The sequence below is a fragment of the Ictalurus furcatus genome, chromosome 1 (assembly GCF_023375685.1).
Source record: "Ictalurus furcatus strain D&B chromosome 1, Billie_1.0, whole genome shotgun sequence".
Lineage (NCBI taxonomy): Eukaryota > Metazoa > Chordata > Actinopteri > Siluriformes > Ictaluridae > Ictalurus > Ictalurus furcatus.
The window spans coordinates 12,107,121-12,119,678 of NC_071255.1; the positions used below are offsets into that span (position 1 = coordinate 12,107,121).

Genomic DNA, 12,558 nt, shown 5'->3' on the forward strand with positions numbered 1-12,558 from the left:
TGGTGAGATATTGATAACGTGAATAATGTGGATATATTCAGCAAAATATCAGTCCATATACACAGTAAAGTCCAAAAGTCTGAGAGTACTAGTGACCGTGCTTCTATTTTGCATTCTTTTCTAATTTAATACAATATATTTCATTACAAGTTATATTATTGACAACAATTTGAGTAAAAAGTAGAATCTTTACATGAATTTCAGAGTTTTTTAGTATTTAGTACGAGCCCTTTTTGCTTTAATGACCTTGTGCACTCGAGCTATCCTGGACTACACATGTTTTCTGGGGGGGTTTTTTTGTTTGTTTTTTTTGTTTTTTTTTGCAAAACCTTATGATCCATTTTAGATCAAATCCATTGGAGTGAACGCAGGCTTCAATAGAAGAGATTGGGCATGAGAAAAATCTGACCTTTTGTACAAACCAGTTAACATGGTCAATATCACAAATTTACTCATATTTAAATAAGGACTTTGAAGTAGTCAAAATCTTAAATATTCAAGATATTGAACATTTACTTTCTTCATTTTAAATATTTCAAAATTTGAAAACCTTCTGTTTATTTCCAATAAAAAAAAAGATTTTCAATGCCGTCTCAGACTTTTGGACTCCACTCTATGTCATTCATCTTGCAGTGAGAACTTATTATCTTGCAGTAATAAAGAAAAGAAAATACAAGCTAGAGTTAAAAAGCACACTGAACCACAAATTTGAACATAAAGTTCGAAATAAAAATGTTATGCAAATGTGTGCTTGTGTTTGTTTAAATGAGTCGTCTGTCCTTCTATCATGTACTTCTTTATTCTATCTTTCTCGTTCTGTCTCTGCGTTTGTCATTGCTTGCCCATGTTCCGGTTTTAGCGGGAAGCCAATGTTTTTTTTGGTTGACCTCTGAAGTCGTTTGGGCCAGCCAGATTTCTCTCTGCATAGTTCCGCTAATAGAGAGAGAGAGGGAGAAGAGTGGGGTTGGATGGTTAGCAACAAAAATATGAACAATGGAAATACACACTCGGCTCTAGAATTACTGGTAAACCCTTAGTAAATATGGGTATGAAGATGCAGTTCCTAGCCTTAAGAATGAATCTTAATCTCTTAATGAATTTATGAAATAAACCTAATCTTTAATTGAAGTAAATTTCAAGAAAATATTTTTAACAAAACTACACATCATGATTATTTACAGTGCTGCATTTAGTATTTCGCCTTTGGCAACATAACAGAACTGATGAGAGAATAAAGAGCAAGGAATCTTCTCCATACAGAACCTCTCCAGATCATTCAGGATCTTAGGGTTAAAGTCAGAGGTCTGGGATGATCAAAGCCTTGATTCTGTGGTCACTAAACCATTTTTGTATGGATTTAATTATATGTTGTAGATCATTGTCCTGTTTGTTCCAACAATGACCAGAGGCACTGCTGGATTTTCATATGAAATCTCCTGGACCTTCATAGAGTCCATAATACCCTGTATTTTAAGAAGAGCCCCACATCATCACAGATCCTTTATGCCAAACCGCCCTTGCATGTTTATTGCCAAAAAGCGTTATTTTTGTCTCATCTGACCATGCAATCTGGTTACAGTGCACGCCTACCAATTGGTTTATTGGCATGGACATGCTGTCCAATTGTAGATTTGGAAACTTGGTGACCCCAGAATCCTTCCATCTTTTGCAAATTTCAAATCCTTGAAGAAACGTTTGACTCTGTAACCATCCTCATCATTGTGAGGCAAAATACACTTGTTTCCTGTTCTAAACCTTCTAATTATTGTAAGTGGATATGGGCATTTCCAGTCTGTAGATACACTTCATGGTCAAAAGTATGTGGACACCACACCAGCACACCCCTATGTGATTTTTTAAACATCCCATTCCAAATTTAGTCCCCTGTTGCTGTTATATAACTTCCAGTCTTCTGGGAAGGCTTTCCATTGGACTTTTGAGCGTGGTAGTGGGGATTTATGCTCGATCGACCATAAGAGCATTAGTGAAGTCCGGAACTGATGTTCAGCGAGGAGATCTGGGGTGCAGTTGCTGTTCCAGCAGCAGTTTGGGGAAGACCCACATATGGGAATGATTGTCAGGTGCCCACAAACCTTTGGCTATATAGTGTAGACGTTACCTGGTTTATGAAGATGAACATGATTTTGTCTCATTTGTTTTGTGTCTTCTCTGATCCTCCTCATGTTGATGAATGATTAAGGGAATTTGGCCTCGATGTCACCTCATATTTATAGCCCAGTGGAACAGGAAGTCATGGATTTCCCAAACACTCAAGTGAATTTAAAGAAGTTAAATATAAATAGGAATGCACGTTACTTACATTTTGTTTAAACAAATTTCTAGGAGTGCCAATCACTCTTACAGATATGGTTTTGTTAAAATATACATTTACTTCAATTAAAGGTTAGATTTCTGTCATTTTCAGTGTAAGATTATACTAATTAACCACATAACAGATATTTTATCAGCATTTTTTTTTATTGATCTTTACCAAGGTGCCAATAATTCTGGAGCTGAATGTACTCTAGTTAACATTACAGTATATTAATTACAGACATAAATGTAAGTATTACTGCATTTAAAAATACAATTGTACCCTTTCCATTCATTATAAGACAATTGTTAGTTGTCCCACCTTTCAGTAACTCCTCCTCTTGACACACGGTCTTCACACAGATCTCTTTGTTGATCACGTACACTCGACGAAGACTACAAGAGATAGAATTAATGACTAACACACTGTGTTTCTTTTCGGACATGTTCGATACAGGCAGAGATGGTGAATGGAAGAAAGTCTGATATGTGTGTGCTGTTCAGGAGTCAATGTTTGGTCCACTTTTAATCTCCATTTATACTAAATTACTGAACTCACTGATCAGATATTATGGTTTTTATTATCATTGCTGACCTTTCCTTTATCCACTTACCAAGCTTTTTTGAAGATATTAGAGAGATATTAGATATTATCTTTCTGACATCTGGATGATCTAAAACTCAACCTTGACTTGACTGAACTAATCCTACCAAGCAACAAAGAACATCCCTCTGCTAGACCTGTCAATCATGATTGACACCATCATAGTCCATCCAGCATGTGTGGATAAGATTCTTGCTGTGACTATGGTTTTAACTTATCTGATTATATCACATCAACCATCAGATCTTGTAGATTTCTATTTCATAACATCAGAAAAATATGCCCCAATTATTACTAGACATGACTACTACAAAATCTTTTTCTTTATGTGCAGTAGCGCCTTAAAATGCCGATCCATATCTTCCCTCTTGTTCTCTCGTGTGAAGCCGCCTACTGAGATCACACCACTTACTTCCTGTTCCAACAAGAATCCAAACTCAAAACTCTTGCCTTTGCATTCCAGGCATGAGAGGGCTCTGCACCACATTGTCTATGTACCCTGGTTCAAATCTACACACCTGCACACCAGTGTCTCCAGGATAGATTCAGCCTCAAACACTCTCAATGTGTCTGATATATTTGTGCACTTTTCTGGCCACAACCTTCAGAATACTGATGACTGTAATCTGATTGGCTCTCTGCGCTTAAAAGTGTACACACTAATGTGTGCTGGTTTCTAGTGGCAAACCTTTTGAACACTGACACATTGCACTTTTTGGAGTAGCTTTTTGGTAGTTACTGGATTAAAAAAGTCATAGAATACGATCTTTAAAAATTACTCAAGAGCTTTGTTTGGAGCATTTATTAGTGAGTAAACTGGAGTCTCAAACGTACTTGCTTACTGGCTGCAGGAAAAGGTCTGTGGTTGGTCGTCTGCTGTGTCCATCCAAGTGCCTCTTCCAGTCAAAATATGCAGTCATTGGCCACATTTATGGACGGAACCAAGCAGATTCTTAAGTAAAAATGCTTTGGTTTGGGAGACTAAATTGAGGATGACCCGAATTCGAGGACACTTTAAACACCTACTTTTCTGTTATGGTCTAAAGACCTTCTTCTTCAGACATTATTGAGGATACCTCCTTTATTTTCTCTGTGCTTGCCTTGAATACACTGATTACATTTTGTATTTGCTTTTTTGTATTGGCTTTAATTTATTTGCTTTATTATTTATATACTTGTATTTGAAATTGTCCTTTCTGTTACTTTTTTGCTTTGTATCATTTTTTTTGTTTGTTTGTTTGTTTCCTGAAGCTGTTATTTGTTTGTGCAGTTAGGTGTAAAATGTTTATACCTTTGTACTTGTGCAACCTAACTTTGTCTCTTGTCTCTCAGGTTTACTGGATGCTTTGTATCACTGTGCTTTCAACTGTTTACATGTGTCACTCTGGATGAATGTCTGACTGTGGATTGGTGGAGTCCAAACTCTTTAGAGATGGGTTTGTAACCTTTTCCAGCTTGATGAGCATCAACGACTCTTTTAGAAATCTCCTTTGTTCGTGCCATGATACACTTCCACTAACATGTGCTGTGAAGATCAGACTTTGATAGATCCCTGTTCTTAATTAAAACATGGTGCTCAGTCACACTAGATTGTCATCCCATTGATTGAAAACACCCGACTCTGATTTCACCTTCAAATATACTACTTTACTGCTAGAGGTTCACATATTTTTGCCACTCACAGATACAGTATGTAATATTATGGATCATTTTCCTCAGTAAATAAATGACCATGTATAATATTTATGTCTCATTTGTTTAATTGGGTTTTCTTTATCTATTTTTAGGACTTGTGTGGAAATCAGATGATGTTTTAGGTCATATTTATGCAGATATATTGAAAATTCTGCTTCACAAACTTTCAAGCACCACTGTATATAGGCATAATACAACTGCACTTTGGTAGTTGACAAGGAAACAAAGAAGTAATAAAAAACAAAACAAAAAAGATAATCAATAGCAGAAAGAACCATTTCAAAAATACAAAAGCAATCAGAGAAGTGTGCATGTGTGTGTATGATACCTATAAATGCACATGGTGTAGAGGCATGTCTTCGTAGGCTGATGGACAGAGTACATCCTAGTACAAGGGTACGTTTCCTCTCTACACGCTATAAGACACAAGGCACTGTCACACTGTTGTCTCTAACACCCCCTGTCTCCAATCCTTGCTCTGGTTTTGTGTGTTTATATAGACACTGACCTTCTGGCCCTTCTACTACTGCTTCCTCTGTTGCTGAAGAAATAAAAAGAATAAGAAGAATAAATTAGATATCTTAACAACAAACGAACAGACATACTGATCAGTGTGGATCATATTAAGTTATGTAATCAGAAACAGTGCAAGTTTGTCCTACCCCTTGGCTGTGCCCAAACAGCAACAAGCACTGTGTGGAAAAAAAAAAAAAAAGATTTTGCAACAACAGTGAGGAGAACAAATAATCCTTTGTTGACACCAGTTAGTGTAATTGGTTTGTGTTGTGCAGTTTGGATTGTTACCACAGAAACAGTACAGAAACACAACAGTTGGGTAGCAGGCCATCTCTCAGAGTAGTATGGGATCTATGGAAAAAAGGTCAGGAGTAAACAACTGTTGGTTGTTGGTTTTCCAATTAAATTAATTTTTTAAATATGACTTTGTTATTTGTAATGCTTTTCTGTTACAACTTTCCAACACATTTTGGTTCACTTTTACTTGTATACCAACTATCAGTCTACCTATCTCTCTCTCTCTCTCTCTCTCTCTCTCTCTCTCTCTCTCTCTCTCTCTCTCTCACTCACTCACTTAGGGGTGTACTTACTTTTGTTGCCAGCGGTTTAGACATTAATGGCTGTGTGTTGAGTTATTTTGAGGGGACAGCAAATTTACACTGTTACACAAGCTGTACACTCACTACTTTACATTGTAGCAAAGTGTCATTTCTTCAGTGTTGTCACATGAAAAGATATAATCAATTATTTACAAAAATGTGAGTGGTGTACTCACTTTTGTGAGACACTGTGTATATATATATATATATATAGTCCCTTTTCTCTTTTCAGGTCCTATATTTCTTCATATGTACTCATTTTTGTAAATGGACATCACACAGTCCAATTGAATACATTATGCAGATTGCAAACTGCTCCACTACGGTGTATATATTCATTTGCTAGTTTATGTACTTCTGTATCTGTCTAGTGCTTCAAATATCCATATCTGTATCTGTATTTGGATTTAAAGACTTGGAGGGAAAAACAGAGGTAAGGATGCCCAAGCTATGGGCATGCTGTGTGAATTATCCCATCAGTTGATCATGTATGGTCTAAACCAGAGATCTATGTGTTTTATTTAATAGCTATTTTTGTTTGTTTGTACCTGCCCATGATCTTTTCTAACGCATTTACTTGATTCTATTTCCCAAAATATAAACAAACTAGTGTAATATTTTAAACCACTACAACCCTGACCAGGCAGTTACTAAGGATGCTATAAATGCATTGAGCAGTGCTGCAGCTTCGTGGTAATGAATAGAGGTGGATAGCAACTCACTACATTACTTTGTTACATTTACTTGAGTAAAAGTAAAACATACAGACTTTCAAGGAGAGGTGTGACTTACAGTTCTCCATGTTGTCTAAGATTCAGGATTTTCCCTTCATTTGAATCAGATCCAAAGTAGCTAGTAACTTGCTACTTGTGTAGTCTTCTCATTGGATACTTTATTACTCTTAACCAAATAATTATTAATATTATTATTATTTTTACTTTTACTTGAGTAATTATTTTATATGTAGTTTTACTTGTACTTGAGTAACATTTTTGGCTACTCTACCCATCTCTGTTAATGAATGTGGTCTTTGTTTGTCCTGTGAGCTTCATATCTGGCACTTGTTTGCACCTACATGAAAGTAAAAACCTCCCACTTTTGCGACTTTTTTGTTGCATCCTGGGGGATCCCAATGGAGTCCCGATGCACACCTCTAGTTTCCCTCAGATGCCGTGTGAACCTTTCTGGCAGAAGAATCTCTTATCAGTATGCTTTGCAGGTATATTGAATGCAACAGCCTCCCGAATAATATCTGGTCAGCAGTGGTTCTACTGCATTCCAGGGTAGAAGGACACGGATAAACAGATATTGTAGTGTATGTATTAATTAGTTTTTATTTATTAATAAAGTACACTGCTACATACCATTTTATTTTACAGATAATAAACATTTTAAAGGCTTTTAAAGAAAAGTTTTTATAATACACACCATGAATATCTTCTCAAAGAAGCAATAAGGATCAATAATAGGAGATTCTATGTTTCTTATCCTTTCTAAATCAGTTTTCTTACTCTGTTTCAAGAAATATGGAATGGAGCCTTGTAGCTCAATCTAATACAGCGAGCAAAGGAGGGAGAGAAAAAGATGCAAAGAACATCTATTTATCTATTTGTTTCTACAAAGGTTTTGCGCTGCAATAAATGGATATCGGTTACAGCTGTTCCACCTCTCTCTCTCTCTCTCTCTCTCTCTCTCTCTCTCTCTCTCCTTTGCCTTTTCTGGACCATATTTTGGTGTAAGGCCTCCAAGACATGAGTTCACACTAAAGAATGTGCTTTTGAACCCTCCCTGTAAACCCACCCTTATTTTCTCTCTTTCTTTCTTTCTTTCTCTCTCTCTCTCTCTCTCTCTCTCTCTCTCACACACACACACACACACACACACACACTTTTATGGTCAGTTTTAGATTCATGCATAGTGGACAAACAAATGAATTGAAATTTATTCACATATGTATACAACCCCGGTTATGAGCGTTGATTTGCTCACATATCCACAGACAGATACTCATATACAGACATTTTCAGTGTAAAAAAGTAAATGTTTCTAAATGCTAACTGATGTCATCATGAAAATTGAATAACTTGAACATTTCTTTGTTATTGGTAATGGAATCAGGCGCTGGCTGCCAGAATGAAAACATTTCATTTATGAGCATTATCAGTTTAATGATAGATAGCATGCATGCTCACTGTGCTGTAGTAAATGTTATGTTATAGTGAGGTGTGAGAATGCCATAGGTTATAATGAAATTCAATAGGCTTGAATACTTACAATTCTCCTTTTGTTGCTCTGTCTGAATCTATCGATCTCTCCTTTTCTTCTCTCTTTTTTACCTTCTTGCTCCTTCTCGCCGCCTCTCTTTCTCTCTTTCTCTCTTGCGGTCTCTCTCTCTCTCTCTCTCTCTCTCTCTCTCTCTCTCTCTCTCTGTTGTTCAAAATGAATTAATGTGGGTATTAGAAATGTCCTCCTTGGCAGATGGCTTCATATGAATGACTAACCAGTTATAAAAAATATTTACAGATGCAGTAGAGAAAATGTTTTATTATATCTATCTATATATCTATCTATCTATCTATCTATCTATCTATCTATCTGTCTGTCTGTCTGTCTGTCTGTCTGTCAGCTCATCTGTGAGCCTGTTTGCTTCTCTGTCTGTCTGGGTTTTTTTTTTTATCTGTTTTCCTTCCTTTTTTATGTCTCTCTCTGGTCAATGCACCAACACACGATGCTGTGAAAAAGTATTTTGCTGATTTCTATTGTTTTGTGTATATCTCCAAATATATACTAAATAGTGTTTTAGATCTTCAAATGTAACATAAAACAAAGGCAAACTGAGTAAACACAGAATACAGCTTTTATGTATTTCAAATTTTTTAATTGAAGCAAAAAAAACACCAACACCTTTCACCAATGTGTAAAACTAATTGCCCCCTTAAAATTAAAATCTGGTTATGCCACCTTTAGCAGCAATAACTGCAACTGAACGCTTCTGATTTTGGAAGGTCGGCCACTTCTGGGAAGGTTCACTACTGTGCTGAGTTTTTCCATTTGGAGATGATGGCTCTCACTGTGGTTATTTGGAGTCACAGAACCTTTAAAATAGCTTTGTAACCCTTCCCAGACTGATGTATTTCAATCACCTTCTTCCTCATCATTTCTGGGATTTCATTCAACTTTGGCATAGTGTGTTACTGTCATGGATTTTCCCCTCACGCTGAGTGCCGGAGCATGAACTGCCCGAAGCATGACAGTGCACGCTTCCGGGTTTTCATTGACTGTTGACTGTGACACGTGTGTTTTGTTTTGGTTTCTGTCCTGTCTCCGCCCCTGTTATGTAATAAGCTCCTTCCTAATGTCTTAGCTGTTTTGTGTTATCCCCTTAGATTAGTTTGTATATTTAAACCCCTGTGTGTCTTTGTTCTGTACAAAGGATTGTGTGTTTCTGGGTTTTCCGCCAGACCTGTACCAAGACTTTTGGTCCTTGTTCCACGTTTCATGGTTTTGATGCTGTTTTGTCCTCGTGTTTCTCGATTCTCGTCCAAGCCCTGTTTATGTCCATTTGCCGACTGCCTGACCCTTGCCTAATAACTTTTTATGACATTGCCCTAGATTTTGGATTTGTCTTCCTGCTTCTTATTAAAAACTTTAATTGCACTTGCATCCATCTCCAATCTTTGATTACATGACAGTTACTGTGTAAGACCTTTTAACCAAGTTCATGGTGTTGAAAACATTCTATTTAAGTGTTGATTTGATTGAACAGGGTTTGCAGTAATCAGGCCTGGTTGTGTCTACTCCAGCTGAACCCCATTATGAATGCAGTTTCATAGATATGGGGAATTAGTAACTACAGGGGCAAATACATTTTCACAGGCCCAGCTGCTACTGTGTAACTTTTTTTGCTTCAGTAAATAACATTATCATTTAAAAACTGTATGTTGTGTTTACTCAGGTTGCCTTTGTGTGATCTTAGATTTTGTTTTAATTTCTGAAACAGTTTAGTATGAGATATACACAAAAACAGAAAAAATCAGGCAAATTCTTTTTCACAGCACTATAACTGGCTCTATTAAAAATAAACTGTAGTTAAAAGAGACACATACTACTGAAGCCTTTTTGGAAGTCTGAACTTAAAGGGGGGAAGCGCTTGTGTAATAAACTCTTCAGTTACACACTCTGAACACCAGGGATCAGCACGAGTCATTGACAAAAAAAAGTCTAAGCTGGATCTTTCAAACCCTGAGGGAATGATAATGAGTAAGCTCAACTAGACTCTTCCTTGATAAATCAGTCCTGGCCCCCAAATGTGAGATCCATGATTTTTATTCTCTGAAACAGATCATTTTACTCATTTATGCTTCACAACAATGTTTACTTATTGTCAGTCTCAGGGAGTTTATAAGAAAGTGATTTTAAGTGGACCCTTCATCTCTCTGGATTTATTAGGCGACTCTATTTAGTACCAAAAACCTGATCTATACATAACCTACAAAACCCAGACCCAAATGCCATTTTGCTTGCTCTTCCCGCAGAGCCATTTATAAAACTACACATGCACGTGACACATTATTGCACAGAGCAGCACTAGAGCAGGCAGTGCACAGAAGAGCCGACAAGACATTGACGGATGGATTCAGCAGTACCTAGCACAAACCAGTAGCACAGTGTGGCATGAACGAGCTGCCTTGTTCTTCTTTTTTTGTTACATGCCAGGTTGTAAACACTAGATCATCTCCAGTGTTGTTTATTGGTGACAGCCATATTTATTTCCCACCACCTGTGAAGCTGCTTCTCGAGCCCCAGAGGAGCACATAGCTAACCTCTCTTTAACAATCACCTATTCCTGCTCACATTTCTTGTAAGTATGGTGTAAAAGTGCTAGTATTTAGTATGTTTACACATGTCTCAAAGCTATCAAGCTGTAAATAATACAATCTTAGAAGTTGAAGAAGATTCATTTACGATAATATTAGAATTATTCACATAAAGGGCAAGAGCTTGTGACTTTGATCATCTCAATAGCAAAAGAGAACATACAGCTTCTAGACAGATATAATAAATGCACGTAGAGAGCGCACTCAGGGTGTTGATTTTTAAATTCTTTCAACTAACCTGAGTCTTCAGTAATAAACAGTACATTACATCTGAACTTATTTACAGTTAGCTTTATTGAGTATTGTCACAGAGGCTTGATCTCTGGACGGTCCAGCCCTTGTAATTTGTCTCAGCATGTTTCTTTAATTTGAGTATAGCGACATTGTTGCCTTTGACCACCAATAGACCAGGTATGGGCCACTGTAGCTAGTAGATAAGAATATCCTCAGGGAAAAAGTAGTTTAAAAATATTACATTTAAATCTAGAATCTTTAAGGGTCCATTGGTTATCCCTGTGGGGAAACCCTTAAGGATTCTACATAGTATCCTACAACAGTGTGTGTCCCTATCAGAAAGGGTTCCAAACAATACCTTTAAGAGCCCTTTAAGGAAGCCAAAAAGCCTTAACTGCAGAAAATACCCTGTAAAGAACTCTTGAAGAATGGTTTTTCTAAGGGTGTAGTTATAATTATTTACAATTAAAACTGAAATCAACTATATGTGGAATTGTAGGTAGTTGAAAGAGATTGATTAGTCATAATGAGCAAGCATTACTGTAGATTAGTCTTACTCTTCTCTAGTACTTCCTAGTTTCCTCACTTCCCAAGTTATGCTGTGTTCAGGCTCTATCTTGTCTGTTTTAGAGTATGTACACCATATGGCCAAAAGTTTGTGGACACCTGACCATTACACCCATGTGCTTTTTGAACATCCCATTCCATAGTTTGTCCAATTTTTAAAGTTATAATAACCTCTACTCTTATGGGAAGGCTTTCCACTAGATTTTGGAATGTGGCTGTGGGGATTTACGCCAAGAGCATTAGGGAGGTCAGGCACTGGGTCACAGTTGGCATTCCAGTTCATCCCAAAGTTGTTTAGTGGGGTTGAGGTCAGGGATCTGTGCAGGACACTCAAGTTCTTTCTCTCCAAACTTGGCAAACCATATCTATATGGACCTTGCTTTGTGCACAGGGACACATTCATGCTGGAACAGGTTTGGGCCCCTTCATTCCAGTGAAGGGAAATTGTAATGCTACAGCATACAAAGATATCCTATACAACTGTGTACTTCCAACGTTGTGGCAATTGCTTAGGGAAGACCAAGAAATGGTTGTGAAAGTCAGGTGTCCATCTACTTCTGACAAATACTCGACATGACTTTGTATTTGATTGTGATTCCTGCCTGTGAATTTTGGCCATGGTTTGTAGAACAACCCTAACACATACACTTGTTTTTGGCTTGCATGTATTCACACACACTGTATATATCTTATTCTTTGTCATCCATCTTGTCTCCAGTCCTCAGAGCATTGTTCTTTTATTCACCAACATTATTAATGTTAGTATATCGTTTATTTGCATCTGTAACGTTTATGTGTGTGTTTGAGGAAGAAGTGCAGACCATAAGTGCATATCATAAACATCTTTGATAGAGCTAATCCAACAGCACACCAGGCAGAGCTCAAATCACAGCATCTATGGTTATCAAAGGTTTATTCATAATCAAAGTCTAGACAAGCAGGAAGATGACAAAACCAGAGAATGACTGAACATATGCAGAGGTTTGGATCTCAATGTGACTGATGCAATACTTTGGCAACACAGGAGCTATAAATAGACAAACAAGTCAGGGATAACATGTAACAGGTGAAAACAATTCAAAAAGGGGACTTTCAGTTCATTCAGATATGTTCAGATAGCAGTAACAATTATGGGAAACAAGCTTCAAAAAGG

The 12,558-nt window shown here is 37.1% G+C and overlaps 1 protein-coding gene across 1 annotated transcript; it reads right to left on the reverse strand.

Moving 5' to 3' along the window:
* Positions 1-274: 274 nt before the first annotated feature.
* mfap5 (microfibril associated protein 5) lies at positions 275-8,140 on the reverse strand. Its single transcript, XM_053625952.1, has 7 exons — positions 8,002-8,140; positions 5,417-5,479; positions 5,275-5,304; positions 5,121-5,153; positions 4,941-5,028; positions 2,636-2,709; positions 275-933 (listed from the first exon to the last, which is right to left on the reverse strand). The coding sequence occupies exons 2-7, from the start codon at positions 5,457-5,459 to the stop codon at positions 803-805; spliced, it is 399 nt and encodes a 132-aa protein (XP_053481927.1). The 5' UTR covers positions 5,460-5,479; positions 8,002-8,140; the 3' UTR covers positions 275-802.
* Between the last annotated feature and the right edge of the window lie 4,418 nt (positions 8,141-12,558).

What these genes read in the sequence shown, in the direction of transcription:
- mfap5 (XM_053625952.1), bottom strand. Translation starts at nt 5,459, where the DNA reads ATGGCCTGCTACCCAACTGTTGTGTTTCTGTACTGTTTCTGTG. An exon ending in GTTTCTGTACTGTTTCTGTG is followed by an intron (nt 5,305 to 5,416) that starts GTAACAATCCAA and finishes TTTTCCACACAG; the next exon opens with TGCTTGTTGCTGTTTGGGCA. An exon ending in AGAGGAGGAGTTACTGAAAG is followed by an intron (nt 934 to 2,635) that starts GTGGGACAACTA and finishes TCTCTCTATTAG; the next exon opens with CGGAACTATGCAGAGAGAAA.